The sequence below is a fragment of the Cetorhinus maximus genome, chromosome 5, assembly GCF_964194155.1.
Source record: "Cetorhinus maximus chromosome 5, sCetMax3.hap1.1, whole genome shotgun sequence".
Lineage (NCBI taxonomy): Eukaryota > Metazoa > Chordata > Chondrichthyes > Lamniformes > Cetorhinidae > Cetorhinus > Cetorhinus maximus.
This window is the reverse complement of record NC_135883.1, coordinates 70,185,113-70,202,715: the sequence shown is the minus strand read 5'-3', so window position 1 is coordinate 70,202,715 and position 17,603 is coordinate 70,185,113. Positions and strand designations below refer to the sequence as shown.

At 46.6% G+C, this 17,603-nt stretch overlaps 1 protein-coding gene across 1 annotated transcript in view; it reads right to left on the bottom strand.

Annotated features, from left to right (window-relative positions):
* Nucleotides 1-17,603, bottom strand: part of nid1a (nidogen 1a) — a 111,064-nt gene that overhangs the window by 6,739 nt on the left and 86,722 nt on the right. The window contains exons 16-18 of the mRNA XM_078541982.1: nucleotides 10,511-10,682; nucleotides 5,728-5,885; nucleotides 1,013-1,136 (exon numbers count right to left, since the gene is read on the bottom strand). Coding sequence (XP_078398108.1) covers nucleotides 1,013-1,136; nucleotides 5,728-5,885; nucleotides 10,511-10,682 — 454 coding nt within the window. The remainder of the gene's footprint in view (nucleotides 1-1,012; nucleotides 1,137-5,727; nucleotides 5,886-10,510; nucleotides 10,683-17,603) is intronic.

Here is a 17,603-nt window from a genome sequence, read left to right as displayed (position 1 = left end):
CAATGTGCAAGGGTACGGGGAAAAGGCAGGTCAATGGCACTCGGTCATAATGCTCCTTCAGAGAATCGGTGCAGACACAATGGGCCAAATGGCCTCCTTCTGCACTCTTACATTCTGTGATAGTCTCATTTAAACCAGATATGGCACACAGGATGATATAAGGTATGCCAAATGTGTTTTGTTTCAATTAAATAGGTTAGGGTCACAATTTTAAGTGGTGTAAGGCCAGACCTAAGTTAGATGTCAGGACATGGTTATTTTCCCCAGAGAACAGTGGGTCATTGGGACAGGCTGTTGTCTCATGTGGAGGGCACCAATTTTCTGAATTACTTTGTGAGAATTGGACCCATCTCTGACGGCTTTAATGGGTGGGAGAGGTCAGAAAGGAATTTCCCAGATTAAATTTTCCCCAAATTGGCCTAGGCTTTTGCCTCACCTGGGAGATCACATGGTTTTGGTTAGGGCAGAGATTGTATAAGTGATGATGCACAATGTATCACAATCCTATGGGATAGTCTGGATGGGCCATGGGGTCTTTACCTCTCTGCTATTGTTTGTGTGTTTAGGAAAGACTCAAAGGGCTGAGGATCTTTTTGTCAAGGAAAGAGAAGGCTGAGAGACAGCCTGTTGGGGTCTTTAAAATTATGAAACGGTTAAATAAGGCAGACATAAAGAAACTGTTTCCACTTATGGACGAGTCCAAAACCTGGGGCCATAAACATAAGTCACTAATAAATGCAATAGGGAATTCAGGAGAACTGTCTTTACCCCGAGTGTGGAACTCGCTACTACAAGGAGTAGCTGAGACAAGTAGCTTAGACGTACTTAAGTGGAAGCTAGATAAATATATAAAAAAGGAATAGAAGGATATTCTGATAGGATTAGATATAGATGGGTGTGAGGAGCATAGAACTGTTGGGCCCAATGGCTTGTTTATGTGCTGTAAATACAATGCAATTCCATGTAATATATAACACAAACTCAGAAAATCTCATTGAAATAGACACTGTACCTCTTCCAGTCTGTATAGTACAAGTTCCTTCCATAACTTGTAATCCCAAAGGGATAACTGATGCCAGCAAGGACCCTTCTGCGTCCAGTTTCATTTGGATTCATGCATTCCAACCTTTGGATTCCTGCAGAGAATGAAACAGTTACAAACCCCTCTGTGGGAGAACAGAGCTTGGCAGAGAGGAGAGAGCAAAAGGGAAAGCGCATGGCTTACCAGCAGTTTGTTGGGAAGCTGTTATCCATTATAGATTGTCAGTATGGTCCACAGGCAGCTTTGCTTTGGCAGCACATTTAAGGAAATTGAATTAAACTGGTAACCATTAAACACGCAAGCTAAGTTTTAGGAATTTATCAAAGTTAAATCCTGGGAAGCCACCAAAGGAGATTTTAAAAATCAATCGCATGAAATCAGTTTACCACATCAAGAAACTTTGATGAGGAATGATAAATTGGATCGACAACACTTACACAGCAGCATGAAGTGTGTACAACTTTAGGTCATGCTTTTACAAGTATTTTTGGGACTAGAAGTCAACTGTTTTTCATTCTTCTGAGAAACATTTTGATATCTTACTCCACAAAAGCTGCTGCTCTTGGGCCTCTACTAGACTGGACAATAGTGCTTTAACAACATTGACAAACAGGGCACTGAGAATCAAGAGTACAGTACGCTTACTTAATGTTAAACTTTACTTCTGTGTCACCATGCATTCAGTGGCTGATACTGGAGGTGTTACTGGATTGGGAACCAATTTGAAATTCTCATCCATTATGTTCAAATTCCTCCATGGCTGTAAATGGCCAATAGACGTCCTATAAAAACAGCGTGCTCTAAAATCACCTGCTCAGAAAGAACTAAGTCAGCTACATCTGAACTTTCCCATAGAAGGGGAAAAGACCCAGGTATGGGCATTGCCAGTTCCAGATAAAAACAATGAATGACCGACAACTTACCTTTAATGTAGGTAAAAACCCCAAAGCGCTTCAAATAAAATTTAAAACAAAGCCATGTAAGGATGTTAGATCAAATAACTGAACGCTTAGTCAAAGAGGTAGGTGTTAAGGAGCAACTCAAATTTGGAAAGAGAGGCAGAAATGTTTTGAGAGGGAAATTCAGAACTTAGGGGCATGGCACAGCAGACACAGCCACCAATAATGGAGAGATGAATGTTAGGGTTGTACAGGATGCAAGAGTTCCAGTAACACAGAGACCTCAAAGGGTAGGATGAGGTTACTGACATAGTGATAGGCAAGGTCATGACGGGGTTTGAAAGAACGGATGAAAATTTTAAAATTGAGGCAGTTCTGGACCAGGAGCAGATGTAGGTCAGTGAGCCCAAGGATGATGGGTGAACGGGATGGGGTACAAGTTAGAATATAAGCAACAGAGTTTTGGATGAACTCAAGTTCATAAAGGAAGATGTGAAGCTGGTCAAGAGAGCACTGGAATTGTTGAGTCCAAAGTTAACAAAGGCATGGATGAGGGCTTCAGAAGCAGATGAGCTGAGGTAGTGGAAGCAATCGGCTAAGTTATGGAGAGGAAAATAGGCTGTCTTGATGATGGAGAGGATATGAAATCATAAATGGAGCTCGGGAAAAAATAGGATGTCAAGGTTGCTAATGGTCTAGTTCAGCCTCAGACAGTGGCCAAGGAGAGCACTGGAGACTCAGCCTAGGGAACCGACTTTGTGACTGCGACGGAAGACAATGACAACCTTTCCTAGTAAGTCAGGCCCATTCATATCACGAATCAGCCTAGTGAACCTTCTCTGAACTGTTTCTAATGCAAGTATATTCCTCCTTATGCAAGGAGACCAAAACTACACAGTACTCCAGGTGCAATCTCATCCATGTCCTGTACAGTTGTTGCCAACCTGAAAATGAGCCATTTATCCTGACTCTCATTCTTGTTAGTCAGTCAGTCTTCGATCCATGTTAATATATCACCCCCAACACCATGGGCAGAATTTTCCCCCGGTTGGGGGGGGAAGTTGAAGAGCGGGCGCACGGAGGCGCACCTTCAATTGGCGCCCCCAATTGGGGGCACACCACCATTTTACATGGGCGGGCCAACTAAGGCCCGCCCAGCGTGATGTCTGCGCGGAAGCGCTATGCGCTCCCTGTGCAGGTAGGAGGGGTTCCCTAGACCCGAGAGTGCGCTCTTTCACGCATGTGCACGAAAGAGTGCACTCATCTCCCTGAGGCAAAGTGCTGCCTCAGGGAGATCGGCTGCATATTGAAAAATATTAAAAATGGAAAAAAAAATTCCCTGACATGTCCCCTCATGTGATATTGTCACATGAGTTGGGACATGTCCATAATTTTTAAAACCACTTTAATTAAATCTTTTAAAACCTCCATGAAACCTCATCCCGCCCGTGGATGAGGTTTCATGCTTTTTCTAATGCCCGCCAGGGCTCCTGGCCTGCTCGCCAACTTTAATTACTTTAATGTCTCTGTCAATGGCCTCAATTGGCCACTGACAGGTCAGCAGGCGCACAGCTGATTTTGCTGAGACCCTGCCTTCCTGAAAATTTAAATGGGGTGCGGTGATGTCAGGAGTTTCGCCCGATGTCACCGTGCGTCATTTTACATGTCAGCAAGCAGGCCCCGACCCCCCCCACCGCCCGCCTGCTCGCCAACAGGAAAATCCTGGCCCATGAGTTCTTATCTTGTGTAGTAGCCCATTATGATGCAACTTATCAAATGCCTTTTGAAAATCCAAATGCACTTTATCTACTGCCTCCCCTTTATCCATCTTGTTCATTATCCTCAAAGAACTGTAATAAGTTTGTCAAACACTATTTCCCTTTCATAAAACTATGCTGACTCTGCCCGATTGTATTATGATTTTCTAAATGTCCTGCTACTATCGCCTTAATAATGGATTCTGGTATTTTCCGGAGACAAATATTAGACTAATCGGCCTATTGTTTCCTGCTTTCTGTCTCCCTCTTTTCTTGAATAGTGGTGTTACATTTGTGATTTTCCAATCCATTGGGACCTTTGCAGAATCTAAGGAATTTTGGAAGATTACAATCAATGCATCCACTCTCTCTGCAGCCACTTCTTTTACGACCCTTGGATGCAAGCCACAAGGCCCAGGGGACTTGTCAGCCTTAAGTTCCATTAGTTTTCCTAGCACCTTTGCTCTAGTGATAGTGATTGTTTTAAGTTCCTCCCTCCCCTTTTCCCTCTGCTTTTCTACTATTCTTGGGGTGCTTTTTACATTTTCTACTGTGAAGACAGGTACAAATTACCAATTCAAAGTCTTTGTCATTTCCTTATTTCCCATTATTAATTCCCCAATCTTACCCTCTTCGTTTTTATATACTTGTAGTAGCATTTATTGTCCTTTTCTATATTTCTTGTTGGATTTCTCTCATGCTTCAATTTCTCCCTCTTTTTCAAAGTCATCCTTTGCTATTTCCCCAATATTCTGCCCTACCATGAAACTCTACAGAATTGTACATCTATTCTTTCAATTTGATATCATCCTTCGCTTCCTTAGCTAGCCATGGATGGTGCATATTTCTCAGAGTTTTTCTTTCTCAATGGAATATATCTTTGTTGAGAATTATGAAATATTGCCTTAAATGTCTGCCACGGCTTCTCTACCATCTTACCTTTTAATCTATTTTCCCATTCCATTTTAGCTAACTCTGTCTTCATAGCCTTGTCTTAAACTTCAATAAAGGCAATTGCTCATTTTAGATCCACATTTCTCACTTTCAAACTGAATGTGAAATTCTAACATGTTATGATCACTCTTACCTAAAGGATCCTTTACTATGAGATCATTAATTAATCCTGTTTCATGACACATTACCAAATCTAAAATAGCCTGTTCCTATGATTTATGCTCTGTCCTACAGTGTAGCTACTGTCAGGGGGCCTATCAACTACTCCCACCAGTGACTTCCTTCCTTTGCTATTTCTTAACCCCACCTGAATGATTCTACATTTTGATCCTCTGAACCAAGATCATTTGTCTCTAGTGTATTGATCTCATCCTTTATTAATACAGCTATCCCACCTCCATCTTCTTTCTTCCCGTCCTTCCCAAATGTCAAATACCCTTGAATATTCAAGTCCCAGCTGTGGTCACTTGGAAACCAGGTCTCTGTAATGGCCATCATATCACACTCACTTATTTCTATTTGTGTTTTCAATTCATCTATCTTGTTACAAATGCTGCATATATTCAGATAAAGAGTCTTTAATTCTGTCTTTTTAACCATTTTTCCCTACTCTGACCTCATTTGCTGGTGCACTCTTATGCTTGAACACTTTGTCCCTTCTTGTCACTCTGGTTATGATCATCCCTATCGCTACCCTGCACCATTGCCTTGTTGTTCCCCCCTGCTGTCCCTGCTCTCTTCCACGCAACATCGAACCTGTTGGACAATTTCAAGGACTGAGGCTTCTCCATTGCAACCTTCTGGATCTCCATACCAGCCTCTCTCATAGTCACACCCTCCTGTCCCTGACCAGAGACCAAATCTGAAGTACCTAGCCTAAAGGGTGCAGCTGCCTCCTGGAGCAATGCGTCCAGGTAACTTTCTCCCTCCCTGGTGAATCGCAGTGTCCGAAGCTTGGACTCCAGCTTATTAACACTGAGCCGAGATAAGATCATGAGATAAGGCATCCAAATATTAACTTCACAAATCACACTTTAAAATTTGCAATTAGAAAAACTATCTAGGTTCAACATACCTGCATCAGCCCAGCACAACAATGCACTGTACGGGTCATAGGTCAATCCATTAGGAAGGCCAAGATCATCTTTCACAAGGATCCGTCTGTTAGTTCCATCCATGTACGAGGTCTCGATTTTGGGAGCAGCTCTATTCCAATCTGTCCAGTACAGGTTACTGAAAGAAAGCAATTGAGAAGTACCTCCAGTAGCTAATGAAATCATCAAAACTGTACAGGCTACAATGGGGTTTGTGTGTTTGGGGGTGGCGGGGGGGTGGTGGGGGGCGGGGGGGCGGTGCGGTGGCAGCAGCGGTGAGGCTGGGTGGAGTGGTTAAAACAGCATATACGTTTTGGTCTTCTTACCTAAGGAAGGATGTGCTTAGCATGGAGACAGTGCAACAAAGGTTCACTAGATTCATTCCTGGGTTGAGGGGGTTGTCCTGTGGGGAGTGATTGGGTAGGCTAGGCCTATATTCCCTGGAGTTTAGAAGAATGAGAGCTGCTCTAAATGAAACATATAAAATTATTAAAGGACTAGATAGGGTAGGTGCTGGAATGATGTTGCTCCTGGCCGGGGAGTCCAAAACTAAATTAATAGTGCAAATCTGGGATGATTCCACCTTAAGTGCGGCGGCGGGCGGGAAAAATGATGTTTTACCCGTTGGCTGCAATGGTGGCTTTTCACGCCTTATTGTCCCAAACCAGCCGCATTAAATTATTCATTCCCAGGATACACGCCATTTCGATGGCGGGTAAGCTCCGATTCACCCTCCACGCTGTCACCTTGCCACTTCACCACGCCAGGCACCACATTTAAAGGTACAGTCAAACTCAGTGTTTCCAGCCCAGGGCAAAGAAGACATGGCCCCGAAAGGCAAGACAACTGCAGCCCTCGAGCGCCTTTTGGACGCCGCTATGATGTCCTCTACCCCTGCTCTGGCCGCAGGAGCAGCAGCTAAATTACCACTCCAGCTTGGTAGTGGTGATCAGTGCCAATGTTGCACAGAAGAGGTTAGCCATCCAATGCAGATAGGGGATGAATGATCTCATCCATGCCACCAAGGTAAGGCAACAATCTTAAAACTCTAACCTCACACACCCAAGCCCATCACACATTCACTGGCATCTCACTCACTGCCAGCTCAAGGGACATCACCACCCATTCTCACACACACACCCCCTCACATCTCCATCTGGCCTCACCTCCTCTGGAGACTGCCTCCTCAGCCCTCACCATTTTGAGGCCACTTGCACAGATCAACACGTGTTCTCCCCACACACACCCTGGGAGACCCTCCTTCCCCAGTAATGCCAGCCTCCTGCAGCCTCTTCCCTTGCCTGAGGCTATGTCACCCCCTTCCCCAGGCAAGACCTTGCCCTGCAGCTGTTGAAAAGCCACCCGCATATGGTTGATCTGGTAGGTAGAGACCTACCCGTGAACTCCCCTAAAAGTGATGTGGTGCTGCCTGTGAAGCCTGGCGCTGATGACTGCGAGTGCCTACCGAAGCAAGGTGAGCAAACCTTGAAGTCCCGAGCGAAATGCAGCCGGCCAAGTGCACATCTTATATATGCTGTTGTGAAATATGTCAATGCATTTTCCTGCCGACGTGGGCAGACAATCCAGTGGTGGGGGGGAAGGGGATGAGTCCAGTGGGCTGGCCTTATGCAGATATGTTACAATAAGGTCCCCAGTGTCCGATGGCAGGAAACGCAGCCTGCCATTGAGGGGTTGAGTGGACGATCACAAACTGGTTTCACAAGTTGTGAAACTGATTTTTGGACTTCTCACCATATTGCCTGCTCACGCCACTGAACACACCCGACGCCAGCGGGCACGGAAAATCCTGGGCATAGATTCAAAATAAATGTTTGACCATTTGGGACTGAGATGAGGAGAAATTTCCTCATTCAGAATCCTGGATCCTTTAAATTAGGTTACCTTAAATCTGTGCCCTCTGGCTACTGATCCCCGATTAACTACTGAAAATCCTCAATTTTGAAACGTCCCCTTTTTAAATCTCCCCTTAACTCTCTCTGCTCTAAAGAGAGTCCCAGTTCTTCTAGTCTCTCCACATAACTGAATTCCCTCATCCTTAGTACCATTCAATAAGTCTCCTCTGCACCCTCTCCATGTACCACAAAATATAAAAAACATCTGTTATGACACAACACAACATATATTCACTGTGTGGTAAAAAACAAGGATTAGCCTCGAAATCTTAGCTGCCCCAGTATGCACCTAACTCAGAATCAGGACTGCTGTCACAAGATCCTGTGCTCTGACCCTCTACCAGTACTAATTTGATCACCAGCCTATGTGAACCAGACACACGATACATTCGTCCTGTTACCATCTACCAGTTCTTCCTGATTTCCTTGTTCAGCTTGCAACTACTCCCACCTCTTGGTTACAATTTCTTTCATAAGTGCTTGTGCAATTTTTCACATACATTACATAAAAAATGGAGCTGTGCTCAAAATGGCTGGTTTTCAATATTTCAAAAACAGAAGCAAAGACACAGAATACGAAAAGTGTCTATTATACACAACTTGGAGTGCACCACATATGTGCGACTCAAACACATAGTCGGATGCAATTGGAGCCACAAATCCACCATACCAAATGTCCACGCACAGGAACTATGCCTTACTGATGTATGTTTAATGAGACACAATTAGGCAACAGACCAGGAGAACATCCCGTCCAGAAAAATCTGTTCCATTGAACTTCTGTGAGTGGGGCAAACAATGGTCGATGAAATGTAGTGCAGACAAGTTATATTTTATATTCATTATCAGGATGTGGGTGTTGCTGGCAAGGTCACTGTTTATTGCTCATCCCCAACTGCCCTGAGGTGATTGTCAAGCCGCTTTCTTGATCCACTGGTGGCTGTTTGATATGACTGAGTGGCTTGCTGTGGCCGCTTCAATTAACAGCCAATCATATTGGTGTGGGACAGGAGTCACATCTAGGCCCAAACTGGGCAAAGTTGGAAGGTTTCCTTTTGCTAAAGGACATTAGTGAATGAGCAGGTTTTATAAGGCAATCCAACAGCTTCATGGTCACTTTTACTGACTATTCAGTTATTCACATTCTCTATCGCTTGAATCTTCTAGGTAAAGTTGTGAATCTAACGCTACTGTTGGCTTAATGTTTAATGCAAACTGGTAGAAATGTCATGCTTGTTACCTTAGAGTAGTTGGTGTTAGCTGACTCACTTGAATCTTTGTAGAATCATTCAGCACAGGAGAAGGCCATTTGTGCCTGTGCTGGAACTTTGTAAGAGCTATTCAATTAGCCCCACTCCATTCCACTTTCCTCATACCTGGAAACATTTTTCCAAGTACATGTCGTTCTTGAAAATATTTTAAGAGCTCCGAGTGGCAGCTAGGGGATTTGAACCCAAGTTTTTGGGGGTTCATCCAGTTCTCCAGTCACCACTTTAGGACTTAATAAAAAAATGACACCACAAGGGAACCAGTGAAGTGAGTGACCTGGAACCCATAAGAGGGGCAGAGTAATACTGGCAGGCATGAGTGTTGGGCATTGACATCAAAAGCTGACAACAGATAACCCCACTGTTAGGGGAAAATTAAAAATGCTAAAAGAGAACACTAAGAATTTACTGAAGAACACTTCAAATCACCAAGCAGCCATGGTATTGACAGCTGAGGGTAAGCAGATGGACATTGCACACAAAGGGGCTTTAAGTCTGTGTGATTTACACAGTTTCAAGAGATGAGCTAATGTCCAGTCATAGGCAGAATCATTCAAGTGGTGCAACGATGTGGTGAAGCCTTGAGAACTGGACTGGAGATAAAACATAACAAAGTTAGTTTAGATATACTCCTCTCTCAGATAGGGACAGGGCAGATGGTTTAGCTTAGATATGGGAGGACATACAAAGACAAGAGAGGTCTTTTGATGAAACACAAGCAGTCTTGAGTTGTGAGAACCAAGGTCTTTGCTTACGTGTTTTAATTTTGATTGGATAATATAATTATATATACACCCTTTGGAATAATTGGTTAGCAAAATCACATGTTTATGTACTCAATAGAATAGTTTTAACACGGTACCAATGTGTAGGTTACTGATTGGATATATTCAAATGTACTGTGATAAGAAAAAGTACAAAAATAATTAAATGTAATCAATCAGGGAGCTGGGTCTTCATTCTTAGGAATGATTGCGGCTCCCTTGCATATTCTTCAATAAAACCGGTAAAGGAAGCCTGAGTCTCTCTGGTCGCTATGTGGTTGGGGATTGGAGTTTCTCCTCTTCAACTGGCCTAAGTGGTAGTTGCAGGATGGGAGGGAATACCCACTTCACCACAAACTATGCCACCAGTCACCCCACTTTTCAAATATTTCCTAAGAAATTTCTGTGGAACCACTGTGCAAGAATGAAGGTATTTGGAATTGAAACAAGAGGTGCAAGGAAGGAATTCCAGCACATTCTGGTTCTCTGGATGTTGATTCTCAACCTTTTCTTTCACCAATGCACCAACATTTAAGATAAGAATCAAGCTTAATCCAAAAAGTGCCCCAAGCTTCCCGAAGTTTCTATACATTCAATTTGTCCAATTGCATTCAATTGTTCTTGTAGCACAGCAGATCTTCATTACATTACAACAGTAACTAAACGTCTAAAGTGCTCCATTAGCTGTGAAATGCTTTGAGATGTTCTAAAGGTGTGAAAGAAGCTATAGAAATGCTACTTCTTTCTTCCTTACATATTTTGAGGACATAAAGGAGCATTAATAGGGAATGCTGTGTGAACTCTCATTCTAGTACATACCCGTTGACAGGATCTACAACAATTGCCCTTGGGTTCACTAGGCCATCAGTAAAAAGCACCCGCCTCTGGTCTCCATCCATTTTGGCTACTTCAATTCTGTCTAGCCCCGAGTCTGTCCAGAAGATGTTGCGGCCCAGGTGATCAACGGCTATTCCTTCAGGGCTCTCCAGGTCTTTAACACAAAAATGTAGACAAGTGAAGACTCAGCACAGAGGGGAAGCGAAGACCAAAAACAGGCTGCAAGTTAAAATACCAATATTTAAAACTCTTTACAAGTTAATCATGGAATGTAAGCCATTAGTGGAGTGGTCTTTAACTGGAGAACATTTATCCAAATAATTAAAAGTTCTCCTCCAAGTCAAACAATATGTTCCGTAGTCAAGTACCTTTCACTTGAAAGAGATTTAAAGTGCAAATATAAGTGTGAGGCACGTTGGGATAGGGCAGCATTAAATTTCAAAACAAAACAAAATTCTTAATTTCACAGAAAAAGTTTAGTTCTTGAAATTTCAACTCTCCAGATTTTGAAAAATGTAAACAATTTCACATTTTACTGTGGCCTTTTGTACGACTTTACATTATGTTGTCTGCCCACCTCTGTTACAACAGAAGCTTGCTGAAGGCGGTACTTCTGGAAACTCTAGAATCAGACATATGAATGTGTGTCCAGTCAAGCCAGGTTCTGAAATCCCCAAGAATTATCAGTTAGCCAATTCTCAGCATGTGATCCTCCATGCATTGAAGTCTGGATTATGTACTCAGGTGTGTAGACCAATGCAATCCCATTGAGCTGGCCTGTATGCTGCTGTATTCCTATCAAAGTGTGCTTATATTGGAGAATTGAGCAACTTATATAGCACCTTTAGTGCAGTAAAGAACCCAAAGGCACTTCATAAAAATGTGAACAGGCAAAAATTGACACCTATCCAAAGATGTTAGGACAGGTGACCAAACACTTGGTCAATGAGGTAGATTTTAAAGGAGCATTGTGAAGGAAAACAGAGAGATAAAGACGTGGACAGGCTTGGGGGGAGACTTCTAGATTTTAGGGCCTAGGCAGCTGAAGGCACAGCCATCTATTGCAGAACAATGAAAGTCGAGAATAATCAAGAGGCCAGAATTGGAAGTGTGCAGTTCTCAGAGGGTTGCGGAGTGAAGGAGGTTACAGAGAGGGCGGGGGGTGGTGAGTGAAGCTACAGAGGCATTTGAATAATAGGATATTCAGCATTTGTACCAATAAGGCCGTCTGTGGGTTGACAGTTAGAATGTCAGCATCATTAAGTTAAATGATGTTTGTGTGCTCTATCTTGTAAGGAACTAATGCCCTTGCTCAAACCTATAACTCATGTATAGAAGCTAGATGCATCAATGGATAGTCATTATATGGAGAAATAACTAGAGAAGCAGTATCCACATCTGATAACTGAGTAATCTTGCAACAGAACAGTACTTCTTTGTAATTGCAGTTTAGGGCCAGACTAGGTCACAAATGCAATAAATAAGCTCCATATTAAAGCATAGCTGGGGTTTGGCAACTTGAATTTGGGATAAAAGCTCCAGACAATGACACATCTGTTTTCTGAATTGGATAATTATGCTTGGCCTTTATGCAGCACTGTAAATAAGTATTGCTGAATTAGATATTTAGTCCTGGTGACCAAAGTGAGTTGAGGGTGACTGCCCTTGACATCAGGGCAGCATTTGACTGAGTGAGGCATCAAGGAGCCCTAGCAAAGCTGGAGTCAATGGGAATCAGGGGAAACTCTCCGCTGGTTGGAGTCATATCCAGCACAAAGGAAGATAGTTGTGGTTGTTGGAGGTCAATCATCTAAGTTCCATGACATCACTGCAGGAGTTCCTCAGGGTAGTGTCCTAGGCCCAACCATCTTCAGCTGCTTCATCAATGACTTTCCTTCCATCATAATCAGAAGTGGGAATGTTCGCTGATGATTGCACAATGTTCAGCACCATTTGCGATTCCTCAGATACTGAAGCAGTCCATGTCCAAATGCAGCAAGACCTGGACAATATCCGGGCTTGGGCTGACAAGTGTCAAGTAACATTCATGGCACACAAGTGCCAGGTAATGACCATCTCCAACAAGAGAGAATCTAACCATCGCCCCATGACATTCATTGGCATTACCACTGCTGAATCCCCTACTGTCAACATCCTGGGGGTTACCATTGACCAGAAACTGAACTGTACTAGCCATATAAATACTGTGGCTACAAGAGCAGGCCAGGAATCATGCAATGAGTATCTCACCTCCTGACTCTCCAAAGCCTGTCTACCATCTACAAGGCAAAAGTCAGGTGTCTGATGGAATAGTCCCCGCTTGCCTGGACAGTTCAGGTGCAGCCACATTGACATGCGTGGTGTCGGGTCTCTAGTTTATCTGTCCTCTCAAGCAATACAGAGGCGTGCGAGGACCACCAAGTGCTCCACAACTTTTTTCCCCTTGGACATAGACTGCAAACTAATGAGTGTTTTAGTGGATGCCGCAGAACAGTTGGACGACTGGGCACATTGTACAATCTCTGTGAAAGTTGGCCACTGTTGGAGGCGCTCACAGCCCCTTGCAATGTCAGCATCCCGGTTTGGGCCAGTCTCCCCCATGGTTCAAGCTAACAGGGCAGCCTTGCAGTGTGGGTTAGGAGGACGCCTACGCCTGAGCTGAGAGCACAGCATGGAGTCCAATGGGCAAAGCTGCCTCCAATCGGTCGGGCGGAGGAAGGTGGGGTTTCGGGCAGCCATACAGCGCACTAATCTCTGGCCATCCAAGTGGTGGCCAGAGTACTCTGGGATGCATTAAGGGGCCTTTAAAGTTAACCAAGAGAAATTCTTAGTACACCCATGCTAACCCACCTGTCCCTCTCTTTTATCCTGCAGGAGGAGTACATCAGGGTCACGGAGCCTAGTGAACTCATTGTGTGCCTCATGGTGTACAGAGAGTGAAGACGACGGAGGAGAGAGCGACTGAGGCACCTCGCTGCGCAGAGGGAGGAGCGGCGCCCTCAGGAAGAAGGGGTGGCTGGGGCTCCCACGCATGCCGTTGAAGAGCCACAGTGAGCTGTCGTGGGTCGGCGCCTAGCTAGACCCAGGGCTGCCTGTCATTACTGCAGATGACCTAGAACCAATGTCGCTGAAGACTGCGCATGTCTAGGAACCTGGTGGCTCACATTACTGCAGGACTTGGCGCCAAAGGAGACATGGAGGGCATCCAGTGGCTGTCAAAGTGACAGTGGTGTTCAATTTCTACACCAGTGGCTCCTTTCAGGGCTCCACAGGTGATCTTCGTGGGATCTCACAAGCCTCCACCCTGAAACGTATCTATGAGGTCACGATGCCATCTTTGCGAGGGCACACAACTTTGTGCATTTCGCCCAGGATCGGAGGGCCAGGATGCAAGAGCGATTAGATTCGCCCAGATCTCAGGTTTCCCATAGGTGCAGGGTGCGCTCGACTGCACTCACGTGGCGGTCAGATCTCTGTTGCAACACGCAGTCAACTATGTCAACTGCAAGGGCTTCTGTTCACTGAAACTGTAGTTAGTGTGCGACCACCACAAACACATCCTACAGGTCTGCGCATGGTTTCCAGGGACGACGCCTACATCCTCAGTCAGTCACAGATCCCTGACGTCTTCCAGGATCCACAGAGGCTTCAAGGATGGCTCCTCGGGGCCCAGGGCTACCCACAGAGGCCGTGACTGATGACACCCGTGCGGCGGCCTCAAACTGCAGCAGAGTAACGCTATAATGAGGCTCATGCTGCAGCTTGGTGGAGCAGACCATCGGGATGCTGAAAAAGAGGTTCTAGTGCCTGGACTGGTCTGGTGGAGCCCTGCAATACATCCGCAGAGGATGTCACGCATCGTCATAGTCTGCTGCGCCCTTTACAATCTGGCGCTGCAACAGGGAGAGGAGCTGGCTGAGGAGGAGATGCAGGAGCTGGAGGTCTCCTCCGATAAGGAGGACGTTGACAGTGATGAGGGTGAGGAGGTCCTCAAAGGCAACGATGACGGGGATGAGGCCCTCGCACAGGCCAGATGAGGCAGGCGCGATCGGGAGGCCCTCATTGCTGTTGATTTGTTGGGGATGATGACAACATGCAGTGAGGTGACCCCATAGATCCTCACATTGCATCTATGAAAATTTGACTCCAGTCTGGCTTATGGCAGCACAAATACCCTCTGTGAGAATGCTCCTGTTATGGAGACGCAGTGGAGGCCCTAATAGTTGCTCGATTGCAGGAGGATGATGACGACATGCAGTGAGGATACTCCATAAATTTTCACATAGCCGCTGAGAATGTCTGACTCCTGTCTGGCCACGGGCAGCTCGCTTGAGCTCCGTGATCAGGGTCATATCATGGAGACGCAGCCATGAAACTTCAGAAGCATCTGATCCTTTGTCCGCCTTTAACACCTGAGCCCTCCAGGAGCTGGGGCACAGCATCACTGGTCACAGATGCTGAAAAGATGGGGGCCAACCCCACCATAAAGGTGCTGAGAGCATACTGAGAGAATGAGAACACTCTGTGGCGCCTGCCCACTACGTTCAGGCAGCAATGACAAGCACCATCAAAGTGCAAGCATCAGTAATGTGTGCAGGGACTGTGAGGCGGACCATCACTTTGGTCTGAAGGCTGCACAAAGCACAGGGAAGAGGCCCTGGACTGAGACACCTGCCTTTATCTTGAGTAGAAAGGTTTCACATCTGAGTGACAAGAACACTGCTCATCAGAACAAGGAGCCATAGGCAGGGAGGCATTCTTGGGAGTTTATTGACAATAGTGAATATTTTGTATAATTGGTTAACATCCATACCCAGGCTGTGTAACTACATCTTCTTAACCTTCCCAACCCAGTCTTGGTGCTACCCGGGCATCCACAGCGGAGGTGGAGGTAGGTTGCTTATTGCTACGCCCTGTCTGTAATGACCTTGATGGGCGTCCTCTAGAGGGCTGAGACTTGGAGGGCCCTGGCCTGCTTTCAGGGTCCTGCTGTGTGGTAGTGGCGCCCTCCTCGGCCTGTGGAGCTGGAGCTGCTGAGGTCACAGGAAGAGGGGATTTGGATGGGCCGGACACAACTGGAGTCATCTGGATGGATGGCCCCAAGGTGTGCACCTGCTGATCCTCCTCCCTGTGGGTGCCCAAGGGCCCCTGGCTGACTCCTTGAGGAGAAGGGGTAGTTGGAATGAGATCGAGCTGCCCCACACCCCTGTCGTATACGCACTGTTGGAGGCCAACTATGGCGTGGGCGATGGAGCTCAGCCTGTGCAGGAGCGACGTCCTGGACCAAGGACTCCATGGTGGCCGCCATCCTACCAGTGTTGACCTCGGTGCATTGGCATGCCGGCGCTATCACCTCAGCCTGAAGGTGGACGGACTCCTCCATCGTGCATTTGAATCTGAGGAGTGCAGCGGACATCCCTTCCTGATGCTCCCGAGCTTGCCTTTGCAGCTCCAGTAACTGTGGCATGACCGAGTCCAGAGGCTCGTCATCTGACATGGACTCAGTAAATTTCTGGCTTCCAGTAGTCCTCACAGCATGGTTGTCTGATGCATGTTGCACTGCTGGGTCCTCACTTGGTAGAGCAGCGCCGACCTCACCGACAGCACAGGACCGATCCTGGTCATCACCAGGCAGCTGGATGGCTCTGTTTTCAAAGTCCGTGAGGACCTTGATGTCAGGCATTCCCCACCAGTCTGCGACTTCTCCCTCTTGTCATGTGCCAGCTTGCCCTGCATGAACAGAGACGGAGAGAGTGTAAGCAGGACGCCTGCCAGGCCAGATGATAAGCATGCCTGGCATGTGTGGGTGGTGAGTGGCCCCATGGATGGGATGAGGACAATGAATGTGTGTGAGAGAGTGTGAATGGTGACATTCCTTGAACCGGCAGTGAGTGAGATCCCTGCAGGTGTGTGATGGGTTTGTGTGTGTGTATGAGTTGAGAGTGATGAGAAGAGTGGCTTACCCTGGCGGAATGGAGGAGATCATTCATCCCCTTGCAACACAGGGAGACTGTCCTCTTTTGCAGAGCGTTGGCGCTGACCACGCTGCCATTGCTTCCCAAGCTGGATTGGTGATGCCGCTGCCCATCCTGTGGCCAGGGGACATCCTGGCAGGACACCACGGCGTCCAAAAGGCGCTCCAGGGACGCATCACTAAACCAGGAGCTGCAGTCTTTTTGCCTTTCAGGGCCATTCTGTTTTCTTTGCAGCAGTCCCGGCTGGAAGTAGTGAGATGTGTGCGCGTGGCTGCACTTTAAATGTGACGCCCGGCTTGATGAAGCGGTGAGGTGATGGCATGGCAGGTGAATGACTGCCCGCCTGCCGGGAATGCATAATTAATACGGCGGGTTTGGGATGATATGGCGTGAGAAGCTGCCATTGTGGCCAGAGGGTAAAATGTCGTTTTCCCCGCCCGCTACTGCACTTAGTGCAAATCTGGGACAATACCGCCCAATATCCTTAACTTGATTCTTTTAAATGAAGCAAAAGTTGTTGCTTGATATCTGAGGCTACTAAGTAATACCATGGGTTGGATTTTACCAGCCCCCTAGTAGTGGGCTGGAAAGCTGGGGCGGGGTGGGGGGAAGCCATAAAACGGCAGGAGGCGGGCAGGTGGTGCAGTGTCCATTGACTTCTGCTGTCACAACATTCTGCCAGCAGTAGGGAAGGCAGAGGTTGGCCCTCACACCCAGAGGCCATTGAGCCACTTAAGTGACCAATTAAAGGTCTCTTCCCACCGCCGCTGGCATTTTACTAGCGGTGTGGGGTAGGAATGCTGCCTCCATGTGGGGAGACCGCCTGATGGCTTGCCTGTGTGCTCAGGGGTGGGGCCTCCCAGGGAACAGAGCCCTCTGGCGGCAATGGCCACCCTTGTTGCAACTTCCCCCTGCCCTTACCAGCTGCGCACCACCCACCTCCACACCCTGCCCAGGCCTGCCTGCCTGACTGACTTCGGCAACCCCAGGCCCCACTATTTGGTTCAGAGGGCAGCCTGCTCCCATAGCATGCTTTCTGCCACATGCAGTCCCAGCAGTGGCCACTGCTCCCGGCGGTGCTGCTGAGACTGCAGAGCTGC